Source organism: Erinaceus europaeus, chromosome 15 (genome assembly GCF_950295315.1).
Source record: "Erinaceus europaeus chromosome 15, mEriEur2.1, whole genome shotgun sequence".
NCBI lineage: Eukaryota > Metazoa > Chordata > Mammalia > Eulipotyphla > Erinaceidae > Erinaceus > Erinaceus europaeus.
In genome coordinates this window covers 77,832,294-77,856,455 of record NC_080176.1, presented here as the reverse complement: position 1 = coordinate 77,856,455, position 24,162 = coordinate 77,832,294, and the positions used below count along the sequence as shown (strand labels likewise).

At 44.4% G+C, this 24,162-nt stretch overlaps 1 protein-coding gene across 2 annotated transcripts in view; it reads right to left on the bottom strand.

Annotated features, from left to right (window-relative positions):
- Nucleotides 1-24,162, bottom strand: part of PHLPP1 (PH domain and leucine rich repeat protein phosphatase 1) — a 160,525-nt gene that overhangs the window by 41,564 nt on the left and 94,799 nt on the right. For both annotated transcript variants that reach the window (XM_060173977.1, XM_060173978.1), the window contains exon 3: nucleotides 16,797-16,922. In XM_060173977.1, coding sequence (XP_060029960.1) covers nucleotides 16,797-16,922 — 126 coding nt within the window. The remainder of the gene's footprint in view (nucleotides 1-16,796; nucleotides 16,923-24,162) is intronic.

The window sequence follows — 24,162 nt, the reverse complement described above, 5'->3', positions numbered from 1 at the left end:
ACCGAATCCCCTAGTTGCGACATGAATAAAAGAGCAAAGCCTATAGTGCAATGGCCCTGACAGAAAACATTAACACCACGCACGCCCACAGTCACTCTCTATGCCCTGTATGAACAGCTAGAGATGCAAGAAAGCCGTAAGCCATACACTAGTTATATAGCAAATTCAAGCCAGTGTCAGCGCCTAGCTAGGCAGAGAAGGAAATAAAAACAGAAATGGTGGGGAGGGGGGAGGGAGAGGGGGCTGGGAGGTGGTGCACAGGTAAAAAGCACACATTATTGTGCCTAAGGACCCGGACTGAAACCCTCAGTTCCCCACTTACAGGGAAGAACCCACAGTAGCAGAAGAGTGCTATAGGTGTCTCTCTTCCTCTCTCCCTCCCCCTCCACTCTCAAGTGCTGTCTTCATCAAAACAAAATACAAACAGGAACAAAAAAAGGCTGAGAAGATAGCATGACAGTTATGGAAAAGTCGTTCATGCTTCAGGCAACAAAGGTTCCAAGTTCAATCCCCAGCACCACCATAAGCCAGAGCTGAGCAGTGCTCTGGTAATAAACAGATAAATAACCAAGCAAAATAAAACGGCTGCCAGGAGCAGTGGAAGTGATAACCCTAGAGGCTATTTAAAAAAAGAAAGATGCAAGAGGGAGACTTGAGTTCAGATGTACGGTTTATTTCCTTGCCAGACATTCAGCGGAAGATACAAAGGCACTGTGCCAATGTGTCAACAGGTAGGAGGCCAAGACATGGCCACTGTGATAAGATCCTTTGTGCCCTCTTTGTGAACGCTTCACTTGGAAAACGAGAAAGTAGTCTCAACAGAATTCTCAGCAGGAGGGAGTCGGGTGGTAGCTCAGCGGGTTAAGTGCAGGCCTGGCATATGGATCCTGGTTCGAACCCCGGCTCCTCACCTGCTGGGGGGTTGCTTCACAGGCGGTGAAACAGGCCTGCAGGTGTCTATCTTTCTCTCCCCCTCGCTGTCTTCCCCTCCTCTCTCCATTTCTCTCTGTCCTATCCAACAACAATGACATCAATAATAATAACTACAACAATAAAAAAAGCAAGGGCAACAAAAGGGAATAAATAAAAAATATAAAAATATATTTTAAAAAAAAGAAGAAAGAAATTTCAGCAGGAAAGGAGAAAATGGATGGGAGCCGTTTCTGGCTTCCCCTACACTGTATTTCACAGGGAGGCATCCCAGGGATGGTCCTTCTTCCTGGGACCAAGGAATTCCTTTAACCCCATCTAACGGGTTGGCTCAGCCCCAGGATAAGCTCACCTTCTCATCTCCGGATTCTGTAACACCATCTTGTATAGCAAAGACTGACAATGACCGTGTTCACTTAGTGAGCTCCACAAAAGCACATGAAGATCCTGCCCTCAATAAACTTACCTCTCAAGTAAGTAAAGTATGTGCTAGAAATTGGCAGATAATAGGAATAATGAAACAGCAAGTAAAAGAGGTTTGGGGTTGCCAGGAAGGGGGGAGCTGAGGCTTAAACAGGCTACTCTGGGGCAGCCTCGCCGGCACAGAGCACCAAGACATTAACAGCCAGAGCTCACATCTAATGGGCGTGCTGCTCTCAGTGTCTCAGACAAGACACTGCATCTTTACCTCAGTGAACTGAGGGCCTGTGCTCACTTTAAAGACAGACTCCTGAGTTACTGGTCACAGGGTTACCGAAGGTACAGTCCCTCCATCAGGTCAGGGCTGGCTCAGTTCAGACCTCACCAGAGGGCTCCTTTAATAGCCACAATGAAACAGTGAAGGGGCCCCTCAGGCCAGAGCACATGCCAGGAGGTGTCATCTCCTTGTCCAGTGAGGACAGCGATGAGGGGAGAAGCCTCACTGAGCAGACTCAGGGAAGCCTAAGGGGCACCATTCCTCCCCATAGCTGGCTCTGCCCAACTCTTCCCACTCCTGCCTTACATGGCTTGTCAATCAAGCACTGACACTCCTATCTGGATAGCATGCGGCCACATTTTAAAGGGCTACAGGAAAGCACTGGGAGATAACTCAGTGTGTGAGAACACCAATTTGCAAGCCTAAGGCCCAGGGGGAAACAGGTTCTATCCTAGGTACCAACTTTGGCAGTGCTCTGGACCATTCTCTCTTCCCTCAAGAAGTTGGAAAGGTGAGAGAGAGGAAGAGGGAGAGGGAAAGGCATTTCTCTCTCTCTCTCTCTCTCTCTCTCAGACAGAGACAGAAAGTGAGAAGGGGAGACAAAGAGGGAAGGGGAAGAGAGAGACCTGCAGCACTATTTCAACACTTGTGAAGCTTCCCCTCTGCAGGTGGGGGCTTGAACCCAGGGCCTCGTGTCCTGTAATGTGTGCGCTCAACCACCTGGCCACAACATACTTCCTCATCGCTAAAACTAGATAAATAGCACCTGCCCTGGTCACCTGAAGACCTCTGTAAATAATGCTTTTCTCATTTCCATCAAGTCGGGAGAAGCTCTGCAGGCCAGGTCTCCCCAGAGCAGCATCCTCAGCTCTGAGCAAAATGCACATGTACAGGGTAGGAGGGCCAGGGCTAGTGCACTCACCAGTACACCTGTGATCTGGAGCAGAGACGCAGAGAAAGCGCTATAAAAGAACACCAGCTCCTTTCAGAGCCCAAGTTCTAGATGATCAGGTCAAGGTTGCCCTGACGAGAGGATCAATGTTGCTCTGTGGCAGCACGGACTTGTTTGAATGACAGATAGTCTAGATTAAGCAAACTAAAATGGGATGTCCCCATTGGGCTTACACACTCTGGGAGACATAAGAAAATATATGGGCATCCTAACACCTGCTCAGGCGATCTTCCTTCCAAAACAAAGTCCAAAATATCCTACCCCACCCAAAAACAAACAAGCAAGCAAACAAAAACCTGTAGAATAGACCTAAAAGTAACATGAGGCAAACAGCAGTTCAGACAGACAGAGTGCACGTGGAAGTGGCGCTTTGGTGTCTGTCTCTTCCTCTCTCTCTATTTTCCCTTCTCTCTTCTGTACACCTTCACCTATAAAGAATCAGAAAAAGAACGTGATGGGAAGGTGGCTCCGTGATATCACACATGCGTGAGGCCTTCAGCTCATTTCCTGGACTCACATAAGCAAAATGACAATATGAACAATGAATTCCAGATTTCCTACTGGGCTTTCACACATGTCTAGCATCTTCAGCTAAGCACTTCCTCTCCTCAGTTGTGCTCTGCCAACCTTGAGGCCACTTCCATCAAAAAGTACCTGTGCTCTGAGAAAAGCTGAGTCCTATTTCAAAACCAGAGTAAACTGTCCTATCTCTGGCCCAACCCCCCAGGGTTGCCTATGAAATGTCACCTTCCCTGGAGTTAGGCCTGTGCTTGGCGTCATTCACATCACCCCTGATGCTTGCTGAGTGAACAGCCATCTTTCCCAGGCAGGGGAAGTTTCAGAGTCACGTTCACATGACTTTTTCTATCCCCATGAAACTCAGGAATTGTTGTCTTCTTTTTTGTTATATGCCTCAAATTAAGCAAAATGACTCTGAAAGGCTTGGTCAAAGCAGCTGAAATAGCACAAATAATTCTGCTTGTGTAAAGCAAAAGGCTGCCACAGACTGGCACTGTGACTCATTAATCACTCTGGCCTGGTCTTCAGTGGCTGGAGAAATTATGCCCCTGGCTACAGAGTCTCCTCAGGTTCGCTGGAGTTCTGTAAAAAATGCTTAACCTCAGCTGACCTAGTTTTCACGGTCATTCCCAAACATGTTTGAGGGAGGCATGATTTTAGAGACTATTAGCTGGAAGTCTTATTAATCACTGAAGTTGTTTTGCATAACCACTGTGCTGTCTCCGCCAACCTACCAAGTTTTATAATACTTTAGATCAAACAATTCCCAATTTTAATAAGACTTAAATTTGCATTGCTCAACAAGCAATTAACTGGTTGTTTTTTTTTAAATTGTATTATCTTTATGTGACAGAGACAGCCAGAAATCAAAAGGAAGGGGAAGATACAGAGGGAGAGAGACATAGAGACAGCTGGAGCACTGCTCCACCACTCGTGAAGTTTTCCTCCTACAGGTGGAGACTGGGGGCTTGAACCTGTGTCCTTGGGCACTGTAACATGTACGCTTAACCTGGTGCACCATCACTTGGCCCCAGCAATTATTTGAAAGAGCTGGGACTCGGGGCCAAGCATTGGCGCACCTGGTTAACTGCTCACATTACAGTGCACAAGGACCTGGGTTCAAGCCCCTGGTCCCCAACTGCAGGGGGAAAGCTTCACAAGTGGTGAAGCGGGGCTGCAGGTGTCTCTCTGTCTCTCTCCCTCTCTATCTCCCCCTCCCCTCTCCATTTCTCTCTGTCTCTATCCAATAATAAATAAATAAATATCTTTGGAAAAAAATTTTAAAAAGAACTTAAAAAAATAAAAAATAAAAGACTCGGGGCTAAGAGTTAGCTAACCTGGTAGAGCGCACATCTGAGCACACATGAGGACCTGAGTCCTCATCTCCTCACCCCCAGGGGCACCAGATGGAACAGTGCCTTGTGCTCTTGTGTGCTCTCTCTTTCTATCTGAAATTAAAGGAATGAAAAAAGTCAGCTTTTTATACTTACATGAAGCCTCAAAACCAAAAAAAAAAAGTCTACAGATTTAGAAATGCCTTAACTTGACCCTGAAATTTTTCACAATGACTTGTCATTTCCTAATCTTGTTTTTAATCTTAATCTTAATTGCTTATTAAATATAAAATCAGATGTTTAAGATGAACTATAACATATGTAGTAATAATGTGGAGAGAGGGATCTGTTAGAGGGTCTAGACCTCTAATCCCAGGATTCCCTGACTAGAGCCCTGGCTATTGAAGTGGCCTGACAGTGACCAAAAGGGCCATCATTAAAGTGATGAGTCACTCTCTGGTCTCTTGCCCTTATCCAGCTTTTGTATTCCTTACTTTACCTGACAGGGTTAGACTTAAAGTGATTGTGGGAATTGCAATAGGAATTAGGTGAGGAGGATATCTAGGTCTAAGTAGAGAATATTTGATTAAGTACCATATGGTGTCTTTTTAGGTCTTTCTACTTGCTTCCTGCACTTACGGCAGACCATTGCACACTTTGACTTTAATATACATATATATATTCCCTAACTTACGGATACCTGTGCGCATGTGCTGTTTCCTGGGCCCCGGTCTATAGCTAGGTTCTGTAACTTTGTTAGGAAGTGCACCACCTGAAATGGAATGAAGGAGTCCTAAGAGCCAAGAAAGGTCTCAGGAGCTGAAAGGTTTATATCCGGGCCTGGTCTCTGGACACACCCCGATGTGAAACATGTCGAGGTGGCACTGGCTGCCTTGACTTGGTGGAGATAAGGAGCTCACCAAGCTGTCGACTTTAAGTTATTTTATTTTATTTTATTTATTCCCTTTTGTTGCCCTTGATGTTTTATTGTTGTAGTTATTATTGTTGATGTCGTTGTTGATACAACAGAGAGAAATGGAGAGAGGAGGGGAAGACAGAGAGGAGGAGAGAAAGATAGACACCTGCAGATCTGCTTCACTGCCTGTGAAGCAACTCTCCTGCAGGTGGGGAGCCGGGGTTCGAACCGGGATCCTTATACCGGTCCTTGTGCTTTGCGCCACCTGCGCTTAACCCGCTGTGCTACAGCCCGACTCCCCCAAGCTGTCGACTTTAAACTTTGTATATTCTACTGGGAATTCATCTTATCATTTCTAACCCAAGACATCAAATATTGTACACACCCTTCTAAATTCCTAGAGGTAATGAAAGGGCAAACCACAGAAGACAAGCAGCAGGCACAGTTGGAGAGGTACAGTGAGAACTGGCTTCCTTCGGGTGGGCACAGCGGGAGGGGCCCACAGTGCTTCAAGACTAGGTTTATTTTTTTTGTTTTGTTTTGTTTTTTAATATTTATTTATTTATTTATTTATTTATTTATTCCCTTTTGTTGCCCTTGTTGTTTTATTGTTGTAGTTATTGATGTCATCGTTGTTGGATAGGACAGAGATAAATGGAGAGAGGAGGGGAAGACAGAGAAGAGGAGAGAAAGATAGACACCTGCAGACCTGCTTCACCGCCTGTGAAGCGACTCCCCTGCATGTGGGGAGCCGGCGTTCGAGCCGGGATCCTTATGCCAGTCCTTGTGCTTTGTGCCACCTGCGCTTAACCCGCTGCGCTACAGCCCGACTCCCAAGACTAGGTTTATTAAGGCCATAAGGTGCCAACTGTAAAACAGCAAGGAGACAGCAGGAATAAAAGTCTGGAGCGAACTCCAGGTGGAGAAGAAAGAAACAGAACACCCCTCTCCAACAATCCAGGAGAATCAATACCGACAAAGACAGAACCCCAGCTCCTTCTCAGCAGCCTGCCCTCCCTCTTTTGGGGAGGACGGCAAGGAGTCACTCTCTGGACATGTATGTAACGTGTCTTTATGACCCAGCACCGCCTCCAATGCAACCTTGATCCCGAGAGCACAGACACCTAGGCAGGTGCCCTCCCAGGGCCTGGGGCAGGCAGCCCCTGCATGAGACGCTGGGCCCACACTGTCAAGAGTCACGGCCAGGGCTCAGACAGGGGACCCAGGGCCCTTCTGTCACATCTCTGTGCTGGCGTGCTAACAGCTATCTCTCTAGTACACACACAACGCCACTGTGTTCTCCAGTCACCACAGAAAAACAGAGTTGGGCTCGGGTGGAGATCAAATCTGAACGCGGAGTTCCTTCCTCATTTCCTTATTGGCAAAGTGTGTGTAAACAAGCTCCGCAGAGTTCACTACCTGAACACACTTCTCAGGGCCTCCTGGCAACCCATCCCAGGGTGCAGCTCTGAGGACAATGCAGCCACAGCCAGCTCCAGCTCTCACACCAGTACAAGGCACAGTGGATATACCTCACAGAAAGAAACTAGCTAGTTGCCTGTACTCAGACACAAAAGCCTCCATCTTTAAGTCTAATGGACACAGTCTGCTATGTTTAAGATATAATCCAATAAAAAAAAAAACTCCAGGCATTCCAGTATTCCTTGCTTTACAAAATTATAAATCAGTAGATTTTAAACAACTCCCTGTGGCTTCAGGCTTTCTCTGCTCTCTGCTGAGCTATCCACCAGCTCAAAGACTTTATTATTAACGAAACAGATCTAGCAACAAACAGTATGGCAGCCAGAACATAAGCAGTTTTTATTTCAGGCTTGATAACACAAATGAACAGCTAAATCACTTTGAGCATGATGTCTTAATGTGGCCCAGGGAGGGGGCCAGCTGTAGAGCACAGGCCTGGGTGAGGAAGGTCCTAGGATTGAGCTCTAGCACTGCACAAAGACAAAATTAGACAAAGCATACAGCTGCGGGCATCGAAGGAAAGCAGTGCTCACGTGTTCCGTGCTTGCTATGGTAGGATCTGCAGATGGGTCAGAAATGGGAAAGCAAGCAGAAAGGAAGCTGGAGGGACAGACAGAAGTGCTGGAATTCCTACAGAGGCTTCTGAAAACATACTGGGGGAGGGTGTAACTTCTGATAACTCTTGAACATCTTGAGCTTGTCAGGCAGGAGACAGGGAGTACAGTTCTCTTGTGCAAAAACAGAGAGAGCAAAACTCGAACTCTGAGGCAAAGGAGGCAAAGCCATAAGACAAAGACTTGAGCTCCCAGACCACCAAAATAACTCGCTTGGATACTTCACTGCTTTGCCAAGAAAGCTTAGGTGTTGTGGTTTCTCTTTCTCTCTCTGGGGGAAAAAAAAAAAAAAAAGACTTCAGCTCACTTCTCATGAAGAACTGTCTTGTCAGACTGCAGGTGTCTTAAAGGTTAGAGACATTTAGGAAGAAGGAAATTTGGGGTCCACGTGGTCTTTTGCAAAACTCAAAATATCCCCAGTCCCTAAACTAAGAATTTACAGTTAAACTAGAGAAAACCCTTACAGAAAATGATTAAATCACTGCAGAACTGGCACAAAGGAATCATTTTGGGATATGGGTCACATCTTTTAAACTGAAGGTTAAGTTTGTTCAGCCCCTCGGTTCTATTTCAGAGACTACTACGGGCTTGTTAAACAGCCCATAAGCCTTGGTTCTTTAGGGGGTGGTACAGAATGTGAAGTGAGGGTTTTCAGAAGAGTCCTCACTCCTTAGCAGAACACTAAGCAGTGGGATGCACTGGATCGACCTTCCCGTGGTACATCCCGTGAGTACCCATTCATTGGGGAAACTGACGATCCTTCCTAGCCGACTGAATCCACATGGATCCCAGTCACTTTCAAAGCCAGCAACAAGCAGCTCCTGACAGCTTTCAACCTGACGCTGTTGACTGGCTACGGAAGAAGGGCAAATGCTAGAAGCAGCAGCAGAACACTGAGGGCAAAGTTTCTGACTGACAGAATCCCTGTATGAGCAAGCACAGCACTATGACTAAAAGACAAGCGGCTAGCCATGCCCAGAAAATCCAGCCTGCCCCAGAAACCAGCCTTGAAAGTCAGAGGAAAGATCTGCATAAAAGATGACTAAGTAGTCCTAAAGGGTTCCACGTCTATGCTCGACTGGACCTGCCAATATACGCGGATATCTTCGCCCACCCTGTTCAACGCTTGACGTCTCGTCACCCAATCTGGTCCCCTACGCCTACACTGAACTTCTCTGTTCCAGTCTCTTGGAAACAGAGTTGGCAGTCAGCTGAGGTAAAGAACAAACACCTCATCACAGACCCCTGCAAGCGTCAACCCGGCTTTGACCTGGCACGTTATGATTGGGCCCTCCTCAATCGCTATCGAACAGGCCATGGCCGGTGCGCCGCTATGTTCCATCGCTGGGGAGCCAGAGACGACCCGAACTGCCCCTGCGGCTCCAGACAGACTATGACCCACATAGTGAACGACTGCCACCTCTCCAGATTCAAAGGAGGTCTCGAAACTTGACATCAGGCTCAACCTGATGCTGTTGACTGGCTATGGAAGAAGGGCAAACGCTAGAAGAAGAAGAAGAAGGGTTCCTTGAAACTCTACCTAATGATACGTAGGGGAGCAAAATTCCACTACCCCAAAGTCTATCCCCAGTGAAATACTGCTTTCAGAGAGGTTCTGGGGTCCAGGAGATGGACATGTTTATCAGGGAACATTGCCATGCACGGGGGAAGTTAAACCTTCGTGCCTTGCTTTGATCATGCCCCTTCCTTATTTTTTTAATTTATTTATAAAATGGAAATATTGTCAAGACCATAGGATAAGAGGGGTTCAATTCCACACAGTTCCCACCACCAGAGTTCCATATGCCCCTTTCTTAGTAACCCTCCAAACTAGCACTTCCTTCCCTAAGTTCTGGACATGAAGAGACTACTTAAGAGCAAGTTCAGGGCCAGGGAAATGGCATAATGGTTAGAAAAAACTTTTGTACCCAAGGCTCCAAGGTCCCAGACTCAATCCAGACCTAATCAGTGTTCTGGTTCAACTTGTAAAAGAGAGTCACTCAGAATCTGAGTCTCCAAGAGCTATACCCGTTATTAAGAAGTCTTCTCTTTTTTTTCTTGTCAATTTGCTTCATGCCTTGAATATCTGCCATGTCTCTGAAAAACTCACGGGGGAGCAGTCCAGTTTCCTTCTACCACCTCAACACAAACTTTTATGTGAGAAACCACAATTCTAAGACACTAGAATGATTTGACTCAAGTGGTCAGTGAAACCTTCTATGAGAAAAATCTGAACAGGACATTCTTTTCACACACATGAAATCAAAAGTTCAGCTGGTGATTCACTGTGTGTCTTATTCTTCCTCAAAGGCCTCTGTTTGCTCATCATTTCACGTGATCTCAATTCAGCATGAAACGTGGCCCAGACTTGCCTACACTTTGCATATGAAGGGTGAACCAATAGTTTCCTGATAACCAATTTAAAGTAGGATGACATTACAGAAATGACTAGGGCTTTTGAGTTCAAAAACAGGACCTCTGAGTTCAAACATACGGCTAAGGCTACAGACCCACTTTTAAGACTAACTTTGGATAGAACTGAAAAGATTGGTCCACATGCCTACAACTTAGGCACGCCAAGGAGTGGACCAGAGGATGGAAAACTAGGCCAGCCTCTCTGCAGCAGGGTCCTCTGCACCTAACAGGGCCTCTTCTCCAGCTGCCATTCGTCCTGCGCCACCAACCTCAGCCCTGCCACCTCTCTGCAAACATACAGGGGACATGTACTCAGGCCAAGAAAACCTTTTTACACCACATGCAAAAGGATGTTTACTGAATTTTTAAAGCATGTCGCACATTAATATTTGAGAGATGACTTTGCAATCAATATCGTAATCCTCCCAAGGGAGCTATTTCCTCTGCAGAATCTACCACAAACACCCACCCAAAATAAAAACTCCGAGAAGACCTCCCTGGGTGTTTTATCTTAGCAATCAATAAATACTAAGTGCTAAGAATGACTCTGAAAAGTACATATGAGCTTATTTTATCAGCAACCACCTACTTACTGACGTTTCATAAATTCTCCCCAAAATAAAGAAACAAATTAATTTCCCTTTAAAATTATCTAATCCTTTCTTCCTTTCTTCCTTCCTTTCTTCTTTCTCTTTCTTTCTTTCTTGCTCTCTTTTTTTGCCTCCCTCCAGGGTTATGGCCGGGGCTCAGTGCCTGCACCATGAATCCACTGGTCCTAGAGGCCTTTTTTCCTCCTTTTTTGTCCCTGTTGCCCTTGTTGCTATTATTGTCATTGGACAGAACAGAGAGAAATCTAGAAAGGAGGGGAAGACAGAGGGGGGAGAGAAAGATAGACACCTGCAGACCTGCTTCACTGCTTGTGAAGCAACCCCCTGCAGGTGGGGATCATCTAATTTATAAAGCATGAGAAGCTGGGTTTTATTTTTTCCCCCCATAACCTAAGTTGGCAGGAGTGACATTAAAAGTCAGTTATTCTGTTGCTGTTTTTTTTACCCCCAGATTCTGATCAAAATGAATCCTTCTTTAAACAACAGAATGTAAAGATAATCCAATCTGTGAATTCTTCTCTTAAGAAAAACTATTTCCATAGTAACCCTGAATGAGACTAAACTGTATCACTTCCTGAGAGCTATATATGAGGGAGAACAGATGACAAAACAAAGGGGGAGCTGGCAGCAGAAGTGACTCAGTCCCAACAGCCCCTCAGGCCGCTCCAAATCTCCCCAGAGCACATCCTTTTCCCTGGGCAGAGCCTCCCATCCTCTTTCTAACAGCCCTGATGCACTGCCCCAGGTTGTGAGACTAAGACAGATACTGGCTTGTAAGAAAAGTCATGACTCACTTTTGCATAGAAAAACCCAGAAACAACAACAACAAAAACAAAACAAAACATGTCCTGACTTTTTCAACAACCCAATGCTATCAATATTCTACTCACTGTAGGAAGTTTAAAGAAGGGTGTGGTCACATTTTATATAGGATTCAGATTCAAGTAAGGAGTTTGTACCCATTTCTTCAATGTCTAATCTCTGGGATTAACTCCTTAGTCCCTTTATCTCCCCTTTAATTCACTAATCCTAACAACTTCAAAAAGTTTCTGAAATGCCTATATCTGATTTATAAGATCAGAAAAAAGGAAGGCGTGTTTTATCGAAAATCTCCAGTTGTGGTTTGTCTTGTGGCCCTACTCCTCTGACTTTTTAAAAAAACATTCTTTTCTTAAATTTCTATTTATTTATTATTGGATAGAGACAGAGAAAAATTGGGGGGGGGGACAGAGAGGGAGAGAGACAGAGAGACACCTGCAGCTCTGATTCACCACTCATGAAGCTTTCCCCCTGAAGGTGGGGACCAGGGGGCTTGAACCTGGATCCTCATGCACTGTAGTGTGTACACTTGGCCAGGTGAACCGCCACCTGCGCCCCCACACCCTTGCCAGCTTTTCAGGAAAAAAAATCTTTGTCTCCTTCTCCCAACTCATGTCCAAAAGTCTGCTATGGCTAAAAGCAGCAAAAGCACCTTGGTCAGGTAAACTAAGCAAGCAGACATACTTACCCTGCTTCAACTAGTACTTTTTCTGAAAAAAGACTGTCCAGTTAGTACTGAGAGCAGGAATGATGGTCATAAAAAGATTTCATTTATTTAAGCAGACCTGCGCACAATGTGCCAATATAGATCTACCACATGCCTAATTTCATTGCAGCCCTCCATGTAAGTGGGCAGCACTGTGATTATCCCCTTTAGAAAATGGAATGCTTGAAAATTAAACACTCGGGTACAGCCGCACAGTTGGTGAACAGCAGATGCCATCTCTGCCACCCTGTGAAAATCAAAACACTCTCTCTGTGCAGTCTCTTCCTCAAAGCTCTCACGTCTCTGTAGGGAAAGGACGCAAAGGTTCTGATTCCCATTCATTCTGGTTAATTCCAGCTAACCTGTAATACCGGAAGCCTAAGGCCATTAACCCAAAGCCTATCCTCCTTTCTGAAAGCACTTCTTCTTCTAGCCCTTGCCCTTCTTCCGTAGCCAGTCAACAGCATCAGGTTGAACCTGATGTAAAGTTTCGAGACCTCCTTTGAATCTGGAGAGGTGGCAGTCGTTGACTATGTGGGTCATAGTCTGTCTGGAGCCACAGGGACAGTTCGGGTCATCTCTGGCTCCCCAGCGATGGAACATAGCGGTGCACCAGCCATGGCCTGTTCGATAGCGATTGAGGAGGGCCCAATCATAACATGCTAGGTCAAAGCCGGGTTGACGCTTGCAGGGGTCTGTGATGAGGTGTTTGTTCTTTACCTCAGCTGACTGCCAACTCTGTTTCCAAGAGACTGGAACAGAGAAGTTCAGTGTAGGCGTAGGGGACCAGATTGGGTGACGAGACGTCAAGCGTTGGACAGGGTGGGCGAAGATATCCGCGTATATTGGCAGGTCCGGTCGAGCGTAGACGTGGGAAATGAACTTAGATGATGCCGCATCCCGACGAATATCTGGCGGGGCGATGTTGCTAAGAACTGGCACTGATCTACTTGTTTTAAGTGTGAAATGTATACACGTGTGTGTGTGTGTGTGTGTGTGTGTGTGTGTGTGTGTGTGTGTGTGTGTGTGTGCGCGCGCGCATGCATATGTGTGTGAGAAAGGGAGGGGGAGGGGGAGAGAGAGGGAAACAGTGGGGGAAAGCAGAGGGAGGGGAGCTGGAGATGGGGAGGGGGAAGGAGGGGGAGGAGAAGGAGAGGGAGAGGGAGAGAGAGAGGGAGGAGAAGGAGAGGGAGAGGAGAGGGAGAGGGAGAGGGAGAGGGAGAGGGAGATGGAGAGGGAGAGGGAGAGGGAGAGGGAGAGGGAGAGGGAGAGGTGGCATATAGCTCCACCACACTGCAGTGCACAGCGACCAATGGAAAAAGGAGACTTGCACCAACGTTCTCCTCCATCATCCTGGAACCGTGCTCTCCTGCATCATACGCCCCACCTCCGTCTTCTCCTTGGAGAGAGCTGACTGTTAAGTCCATAGTTCCAGCAAGAGGGCTTCATCAGAGATGCACTGCCCTTCCAGAACATGCAGGTGGCATATTAGCAAACCAGCAACAAGAGTGCCAGCATTCAGTGCTTTCTAGCCCTCTTGAAGAAATTTTTCATAAGCTATCTCTTGGGCTTCTTGGACTGCCTCTCCAGGAACAGAAACTCTTTGAAGTTAAGGATTAGATTTTGCCACAATTTACAGGTGTGAATATCAAGAGTGTAATTAGTGTTATGGTTTCTGACTGAAGCTACAATCCCCCTAGTAATTGAAAGCAGCGCCTGCCTAGAAACCACTCTTGTGTTTCTCCTCATGCTGCCAATGTGATTTACTAGCTATGCTATCGCTCACTCTCCAAAACACCTTTTCCACTTCTGCCCTAACACTCCTTGTCCAGAAGACAGTGCGTGAGCCTCTTGCCGGCCAGCGTGCTCTTCACAACCTATCCTCTCCACAAAGGCAACTCTTTCATGGCTTGTCATCACACTAACGATAATGCCCAGAGAGTGTCTCCCAGTTCTACACCACCAACCCCTGGCCTGCCATGTCTCCCGCTGTGGAACCCTCAGTCCAGTGTTGGAACCATCTTCTCCCACTGCTGGGAAGCTCCTCTCACCAGATCTTCAAATAGTCAGACATGCCTTTCAATAGACTTTTGAGTTAAATTTCCCTTTCTAAGATGTAGCTCATCCTTCTCTGTCGTTCTGGGATATCACCTCCTAGTATAGCAGTCTGTTTACTTGATGTGTCCTTTCTTATCTGAACAGATTGTTTTTTCCGTCTGCCTCTCTAGAAAAAGCCCTTCCAACTGAGGGAGCTGAACTGGTCTCCTCTGCTTTAGCCCAGTATATAAACACACACCTGACAAGCAGGCTGCGGAGTGGACGCTGTGGCCTCGGAACAGCAACTTCCTAACTCGTGTGAATGTTTACTGTACGAGACTATGAAACTCAGTACCTAGTAATCTTTCTGTTATTACTGTCTCAGTTAAAACAGCCTGTCCTTGAGAAGCATGGTAATTTGTATAGGCTTATCTTTACATCCTTGTCCATGTTCAAGTGTTTATACTATGACTAATTCCAAAAGGAATAGAAAGCAGGTGACTACTGCAGTGCATTTGGACTAAAACATGAAAACATCTCCATATAGGACATTCTATGAAATACCCAAGCAGTGTGGCTCAAGGCTGTCACGGTCATTAAAAAACACAGACAAGAATAAAAATTGTCACACACCAAAGGAGACCTAACATCTGAATGTGATGCTGTGCCCTAGATTTGAGTTTGGAACATAAAAAAAACAGTAATAGAAAAACTAGTGAGATCCAAATAAATTCTGGAGTTCAGACGAGTATCCTAATGCTGGTTTCTTAGCTTTCACAAATGTACTACAATAACACAAGATGCTTGGGAAACCAGGTGAGGGGTACATGGGTTCTTGTTACTCTCTTTACAACTTTCCTATAAACGGAAAATTGTTCTAGGCTAGAGAGACAGCATAATGGTTCTGCAAAAGACTTTCATGCCTGAGGCTCCTGGGTCCCAGGTTTAGTCCCCAATACCACCATACGCCAGAGCTGAGCATTGCTTTAGTAAAATTAAAAATAAATAAACTAAGGGGCCAGGTGGTGGCACACCTAGTTGAGTGCACATGTTACAGTGTGCAAGGACCCAGGTTTGAGCCCTTGTACCCCCCCTGAGGGGGGAAGCTTCATGAACGGTGAAGCAGGGCTGCAGGTGGCTCTCTGTCTTCTGTCTCTCTCCCTATCACCTCCATCCTTCTCAATTTCTGGCTGTCTCTATCTAATAAATAAATGAAGATAATAAAACCAAAAAAAAATAAAATAAACTTATTTTATAAATTTTTTATTTAAAAACAACCAACGTTTCCAAGTCAAAAGAAATTTACTGTAGTTCGGCATTTTCTTCTTCTTCTTCTCCTCGCCCCCTCCTCTTCCTCCTCCTTTTTTTTTTTTTTTTTTTTTTTTTTGCCAACAAGGTTATCACTGGGGCTTGGTGCTGGCACTAGGAATCCACTGTTCCCAGTGGTTGTTTTTTTTTTTTTTCTTTCCATTTTATTAGATAGAGTAAAAAGAAATTGAGGAGGGGGAGATAGAGAGAAAGACAGACACCTGCAGACCTGCGTCACCACTGCTCATGGAATGTCACCCTACATGTGGGGAGCAGAGGCCAGAATCCAGGTCCTTGCACATAATAATCTATGCCACCGACCGGCCCCCTAGCATTTTATTCTAAATAAAGCAGAGTGCTGGTCAATGATTTTTTTTCTTTAAAAGTAAAATAAATATGCTTTCATTTAAATATGAAAACACAATTATTTTTTCACATTTGCAACCAAGAGAGTCATTTTAAAACAAGCAGGCGGAAGGACTTATGCCCTCTTTATCACCTTAAGTTAGCTGAACAGAATTAGGAGTGTCACCGTCCCCTTTATTTGCTGGGGATGCTGCTCTAAGTGTTTGAGAACTTCTATCTGCTTGTGGGGGTGGGAGAATCTTCTAACTCCTACCAACATCAACTCTGCTTGGGGCTTCTTTTCTAGGAGGAGGAGAAACCAGTGTTCCTAAATGCTTCACTTCATCAGAGAAAACAGTTTTAACTGGTAATTCATATGCAACTAGTATTCAGAAAGACTTTCTAGTCATTATCTTCTCATTTTCTGTGAATCTTTTACAGCTATTCCCTATCCACTCCTTTGAAAAATAATCACACAGTAGTATGAATCACATCAAAATTGGGGAAAAAATGGATTAAAAGTGTAACATTATGAAAGCAAATTCTGTTGTAATGCTATAGACCCTAGAGAGGCTCCATCACTTCATAAACACACCAAAAGCCCAAGTGCTAAGTACTTCAGTCCACCCTATCTTCACACATAATTCTACAAAATAAGAGGTTAAAACTTCACACAGTATCTGAATATCAACATTTATTTTATTTCTATGTTGTTCTGACTCCCAACACACACACACACAGTGGGGGGGGGGGTTTGTAGGTCACAGTGATTGTATTTAATTAGGAAAGTATAAAATAACAAAGATGACAGAAGAAACAAAGCCATTCAAAAGGCAAAAGGAGACAGCATAGAGGAAGAGGGGAAATTTGTGATAGTTTCCTGGGTATTTTGTGGTTTGCCACTGTCCTAGGCCGGGCCAGTCCCTTTAGATAATCTCAACTTCCTACTACTGAATAGACGATTTGGATGTACAACCACTGAACTCTCCATTGTTCAGAACAAGACAAACCTGGCAAATGAACCACATTTTTTTTTTCCAAAAGAATGTGGAAGGGTACTTTCAAACAGGGTAAGGCAGAAAGCATCTGGACTGCTAGCAGCTGAGTAGCTTACCTTGGAGACTTGGCGAAGCCACCTCAAATACTCTGTGAATGTATCAAAACAAATGTAGTAGGTCTGGCTTTGGGGTCCAGAAGAGCTAAATGCTAAACAGTGCTGGTGCTTTTTTACTTCTTCCACCTAAGACAAAGTGAGACAAAAACAAGTAAGAAAGCAGAACCATCTGTCATAGCTCAGTAACTTGACCTTAGGTGAGTGAGCCTTGGGGATGAGTACCTTTTCCTAAGCCTGAACCACTCCTCTTCTGAAACACCTCAGTTGGGTTTCTAGACCAAATCATTTGAATTACAAAGATCCAGAAATTCATTTCTCTTAAGCTTCAAGATAGCCCAGGCTCCCTTCCCTTCCCTTCCCTCTGCATAGGTGCTGGAAGGGGGATTTACCAGACTTTTGTAGTATTGCATCACTCTAAATAACAAGTTGTTCTTTTTTTAAAGAGGTCTTCAAGCAGGCTAAGTAAAATTTAAAAAATATAATGTATGGAAGTTAGATTAACCGGAGGTAAAGCCCTACCGTGGTGTTTATAAGTGCTAATAATGCGGAGATTAACAGTCAAATCAAATTTCTACTAACAGTGAATTCTAAGGAGGAAAAAGTAAAAAATAAAATGACACACCTCCTCTGGTTGTTATACAAACTCTTATGTTCCACTTAACAAAATATAATTACAAACTAAGTCACAAAAAGTGCATGAAAATTTTTTTTAAAGATTATACAAACTAAGGGTCAAATGTAATTGAGTCAGAAGTTAATATTAAAATGTCAACCAAAAATCCATGTATGTTTAAAATTTTAGTAGCACACTTCTAAAAACTCACAGATAAAAAAGCAATAACAGTTTTTAATTCACAGAACTAAACCACTGAAAATACTGCACATCCAGATATATGCATCACAGTGGGGAACTTCTAGCTTTAAATAGATCAGAAAGGGCAAAAAGTGCATTTTATCTGCATTTATAGGTGAATTCTCCAACATTCCAAACTCTGTAAACTTACTCACTAAATGAAAAAAGATGAAAAACACTCCATCTTTTCTATAAGGTCAGCATAATCAAAAACAGATTGAAATAAGAAATCTAAAGGGTCCTGGTGGACGCCCACCTCTACACTCCTACATCCCAGTGGCAGGCTTTGATGGTAGCCAACCTGCTCTCACCTTTATTGTCAGCACCTTGATGGACTTTCTTTCTAACCCACCAGCTTGTGCCATGCCCAGTTTGAAACATAGAAAAGCTGGGCACTGCGGGACGAGCGTGTGCAAGTCTGGTAGGAGTCGGCCTGTAACCCATTAACATAAAATAAACGTAACTCCCTGCCCCATGTGGCCTCAGGTCTCATTCTTTGGTTACTTTTGAGCTATATTATAAAATTTTTTAGTACAAGATAAGACAATAAGAAAAAAAAATTACAGATCAGCTTTAGTCATAAGCACTTATTTTGAAAAAAAAAAGTTGCCTCAGGACCCAGTAATATTGAAAAAAACCCCAAAAAACCAGTGACTTGAATTTACCTCAGTAAAGAGGAGTGTAAAGCCAATAACTTCATTTACACACTAACAGATAAAGTCCTGGGGCCACTGTCACTGCTGCAGATAAGGCACCTGGTATCATTTATTACCCATTCTTCATTCATTATTCATTATAAAAACTCTCAGCAAACTGAGAACACAAATAACTCACTGCAGCTGAGAGGGTATTTACACAATATCTAAGGCAACTATGACGTAAATGATGTGCTCACACATTTGAGATCGTCAATCAAATAGATGTCTGTTTCTATTCGTATTGTACGAGTGTCCTGATCATTACAGTAAGTCAGAAGAATATCTTTAGAAAGGAAACGGCTAATTTGAATATGGCATGACTCACTACACAATAAATGCTGTATATGTGTGTGTGTGTGCATATATACATACATATTATATTAGAAAAAGTAAAATTTAGTTAGGAGGTTAGATATAAAAAAAAACTATACTTACGAATCCATCACATTTCTATGTAACACAGAGGAAATATGATCTTTTTAAATTTTCCATTAAGCCAACCTGTATTTTCAGAAAACAGGCTTCTGGTGGATGGAGAGAAATAAGTAGGAAGGGCAGGAGGGAAGAGAGAGCACAAAGAGGCACGGGAAAACTTCTGGCTGTTAAGATCATGACTGTGACTGGGTTGCTGGTCTGACGGGAGGATATAGCTGCCAGACTGTACTCATGGGAGTATAATTCATCCGAATTTGCGATTTATTGTCAGTCACTTATACCTCAGCAAGGCTGGTGAAGATGGAGGCAAGCAGGGATGCTTCTACACTGATTGAGTGTGAAACAGAACACCCTCCCAGAAAAACAACCGATGTCATCTTTTAAAAGTAAATGTGTGGGGTCAGTGAGATGGCTCAGTGCGTAAAGCACACATGGGGTTCCCCCCTCGTGTGGCCCTGAGCGCCACCTCTGGGGCGTCACTAAAGATAAAGACTTGGAACCACGTGGCTGATGGAGCAAACAGTCCTTTGGTGATTCTCTCTTCCACTCCCTCATTAAGTAAGGGGCCAGCTTAGCAGCAGAGCACATGCATGAGGCATTATGTTCAGTCTAGTTACCTACATACGAGAAAACACGCCATGTCTACAGCCCCGGAACTGCACTTCTCCGTAAGGATCCAAGGACAGTGCTTCTCAGGGGGTCACCACAGGGCCTGCTGTCACCGCTCTCTGCAAAGGACTGGCTGATACTCTCCACAGCGCTTCACTCTCATGGCCTGCATTTGCCAGTAGTGTCACCTACAGCAAGGAGAGTGAACCACTCTACTTCTCCATGTTCCTGGCTCCCAGCAATTAGTGTGGAGTCATGTGGCAAGTTCTGGCCAATGAGCTCTGGGCAGAAGCAGCCTGCGTCACTTGCCACATGACAAGAGGTCAAGAGCAGGCCTCTGATTATCCCTTCCTCTGCCTATGCAGCAACGGCAGGCCTCATGATCCACACAGTCTGCGTGACAACCGCCTCCACTGGGCCAGAGAGGTCTCTGGGGTAGTCAGGTGAAAAAAGAAACTGCCACTAACCCACAGCGGACATACAGTGTGAGTGAGAACTAACTGTTAGGACGTCACTGAGATGGGAGGTGGGGTACACGGGAAGGGAGTACTGAGATCTGCTGCTACCACAACAAAGCCCAGCGTACACCAGCAGATGTTGAGTATTCATTCAGTCTTCAATCATGTGACAATGGAAATGGCAGCATATGTTACCAGATGTAGTTCCAGCTGAGAGTTACTACTCAAGAAATACTGCTTATAAACCAGGAAGTAGAGCAGCATAAAGCTTTTTCAGCAGTATTGTGGATGACAAAAATGTAGAAGGCAGGGCAGTAGGTAAATTAGAGAAGAAATTGTTGAAATTTAAAACAGGTACAGACTGGTATACTGTATAAAAAGAATAGCCCTACAGAGCAAGTAACATGGAGTCTTATTATGAAACAGCAATACTTGGAGAAAAGTCCAATCACAAAAGGCCACACACAGTGTAACACCATTTTAAATGGATCAAAATTGTCCAAAACATAGTTACATGCTAAAATGTATTTCAAAAGGTAAGGAGATGATGAATTCCTATTGTAGAACAAGGGTCATTGGTTGAGGGGGGGTGGAAGCAGGACAAACAGAAAGAACATAGGTTGAAGAATCAGCACTTATATGCTTTAGTCCCTAAACTGGATACAGTTTATTCTGCATCATGATTTAAAGAATTAAGATAAGTAACACAGCTATATACAAGATACTGGATACTGTACAGCAAACCATAACAAAAGGACTTTTCAAAGTTAACCCAATTAACAAATAATGTGATGATAACTAACTATCGATTGTCTTTTTGAACCCTAAGACAACAGGAACCTCACATCTCCACTATAGAGCCCCTACTTCCCCAAGTCCTGGAACCCTTGGATAGCGCCCACTTTCCCGTATGCATCTCCCAATCCAAACCAAATAATATTGCATCCGCTGATCACAACCTAACCAACGCAACGATTGCCACCTCAACATGCTTCACCTCAGACTGTGTCCAGAGACTTCACGTGTGGAATGACAACCCTTCAGCTTCATTACTCGGGTGAGACCTTTCCTTTTATAGTACACTCTAATCTCATCTCAGGTGCTTCACTTTCTAACAAAGTCCCAAAACCTAGATATACACCAGTTTCTGTGAGAAAGAGCTTATGTGCACACGTATCCATAAACTACTGCAAAATATATACCTGAAAGCAGTAGTACACTAGAGTTTGCAGTGAGTACCTCCCTAACACTTCCTCTCCACTATTCCAAGCTTGGGATCCATGATTGCTCACCAAATTGTTTGGCTTTGTATGTTAACTCTCTTTTCAATCACCAGGTTCCAGATGCCACCAGGATGCTGGCCAGGCTTCCCTGGATTGAAGACCCCACCAATGTGTCCTGGAGCTCAGCTTCCCCAGAGACACACCTTACTAGGGAAAGAGAGAGGCAGACTGGGAGTATGGACCGACCAGTCAACGCCCATGTTCAGCGGGGAAGCAATTACAGAAGCCAGACCTTCTACCTTCTGCAACCCTCAACGACCCTGGGTCCATGCTCCCAGAGGACTAGAGAATGGGAAAGCTATCATGGGAGGGGGTGGGTTATGGAGATTGGGTGATGGGAATTGTGTGGAGTTGTACCCCTCCTACCTTATGTTTTTGTTCATTAATCCTTTCTTAAATAAAAAAAAATAATAAAAAAAGATAAGTTATCTAAGAGCTATGATAAACTCAGAAGGATAAATAAATATTACTGCAGCATGAATCAAATGTCTTTTCAGGAATTAAAATGTAAGAGCATTTTTAAGTACTTCCTATCTGGACTCCTACATTTGGAAATGTGGAACTAGTGAGCATGCTCAAGTGAGGTCAGAGTGCTTGTATGTTTGCTCCCAGCTAGGGTTCCGCTGCTCTGCAGTGAGAGAGGCAAAGACAGCCTGAGCCTGCAGCTTCCTCCAGTGCAGTCAGGGGGGGGCTGGAACCTGGGCTGTGCAGATGGCAAAGCAGGTGCACTAGCCAGGCTCCAGGTAAGCTGTCTTGCAGGCTCTTCAGTTTTCATTATCATGACAATTAGTCAGGTTTTAGCCAATCTATTCAGTATCTCACTTTTTTTAAAAAAAAAAAATCCACTTATTCTCAGATTTTTCCTTTAAAACAGAATTAAAAAAGAGAACAAACATTTATACTAACTCAGTAAACAGGCTTTAAAAGACTAAGCTTTTCAAATTACTCCATTATTTTTAAAGGCATAGTTTAAAACAGGTTCTGCAAGGTTTGTCTGTGAGAAAAGGAAGCTATTAACTTTCAATTCACTCAATGGTAGGAGTCCATCCAATAACAGACATGGGAAACAGGACAAGTCTCTAGCCCTGAATGAAAATGCTAATTCTAGCTGGAGCTTCTGACCTTGGTGGAACATTCCACTGGTTTTCTGCCTCTGCTTCTGAGAGCACAATACTTGTTCTGGCCATCTCTTTCAAATGGCACCCCTCAAACTACACCATAACTACTGCGGCTTTCTTCACAAAACTCCCCAAGTCCCTCACTAAATGTATCCCTCTCCATCCACCAGTCTCCCATGATGGTTCTGCCCCTCTCTGGAGTAGGTGTTGCTATGTCTACCTCGTTCCACCTGAAAGCAAATAACAAGCTCCTGCCTGACAGGGAAGGTGGGTCACCTTCCTTGGCAATTCTGGGATGCTGGGGCCAGGCGGGAGCACACCTGCTCGAGTACACACACTGCAAGTCTGGGATACTAACCAAAGTGGCTTCTCTTCAGGGTACATTTAATAAATAATTACTTTAATTTGTAATTTGTCCATGCAAATACCCAACATCACAGAGAAGAGACTGTTGACGTAAGAGGGCTTCTAATCTTTAAAAAAAAAAAAAGGCATTTATAATGACAACTTGGGGCAATAATAATGAGGACTGAGTTTCCAGTAGTGCACTGAAAAGTCAAATCCCTTAAGAGAAAGGAAGCAAGGAAAGGAGGGAGGGAGGGAGGGAGAGAGGGAGGGAGGGAGGGAGGAAGGAAGGAAGGAAGGAAGGGAGGAAGACTAATTCCTCAATGAGCAGACAAAAGTTAAGAATCAGTAGTAATCAAGTGAAATAGATCAAATGAAATATGCCTTGTGGCCTAGCCAAAAATCTTTTTTTTTTTCAATGACCAAGAACTGGTCTTCTTAATACTAAATTTAACAGCATAGGAGAATAAACCTGAGGTGAACTAATTTCTTTTTTTTAATATTTTATCCTTTAAAATTTTTTTTAAATATCTTTATTTATTTATTGGATAGAGACAGCCAGAAATTGAGAGGGAATGGGGTGGTAGATATGGGAGAGAGACAGAGAGACACCTGCAACACTGCTTCACCACTTGCAAAGCTTTCCCCCTGCAGGTGGGGACTGGGGGCTTGAACTCAGGTCCTTGCACATTGCTACATGTACGCTCAACCAGGTGCGCCATCACCCAGGCCCTGACGAATTTCTTGTAAGGAAAGACTAGTTCAAGTCTACGAATGAAGATTTCTCCAAGGACCTAGCCTTCTGGCTGAATCTTCCTGAAGATACTTCTTGAATCAGAGCCCCAAGGCGTGACTGCCACGTGAGAGGCTACCTCACTCCCAGCCTCACCCCTCTGGGGGCCTGGCTCACAACCTAGGCAGACACATCACCTTCCTCCCCACCCCCTCTTCTGGTAGGAAACCAGTGGGGGCCTTACTGTCCCGGCTGTGTCTCTAAAGCAGAAAGCAGCCTGTATAAACTGGCCCTCAGCCAGCTCAGGAAAGGTAGTTGTTCTCTGGGTTTTGGTTTTTTGTGGTTGTTGTTTTTCCCTCCAGAGCATAAACTTCTCTCCTTTGGCCAAATAATAAAACTTCCTTTTTTAGAAGATGCTTTTCTTTTTGTTTTGGCTGTTTTACTGATGCCTCATAGACCCTGTCAGGACAGCAGTGAGACCACCGGTACAGAGTGAACTGAACGCACAGCAGATAACAACAAAACTATCTGTTTACTGCAGGCATCCAGTCTAACCTTCTGCATTTCTAATGCCTGGAATAAGCAGATCAAGCAATTGGAACTTTTGGAAAAGCTGGTTTCTTCGTTTTCCTCCCTTTATATTCTCCAGGTCCTGCCTCCCTTTCTTCTGCCCCTGGGGGGAGCAGGGGAGTGGGTAAAAATGATGTTTGTTTAATAGAGCTATGATTTCTAAAAACCCATTTCTTCATCCAAATTCGCCTTCCCATTTATTAACAGATTATCATAGCTTTTGGAAATCAGGAAATGCTGACATATAATTATGATAATGATACC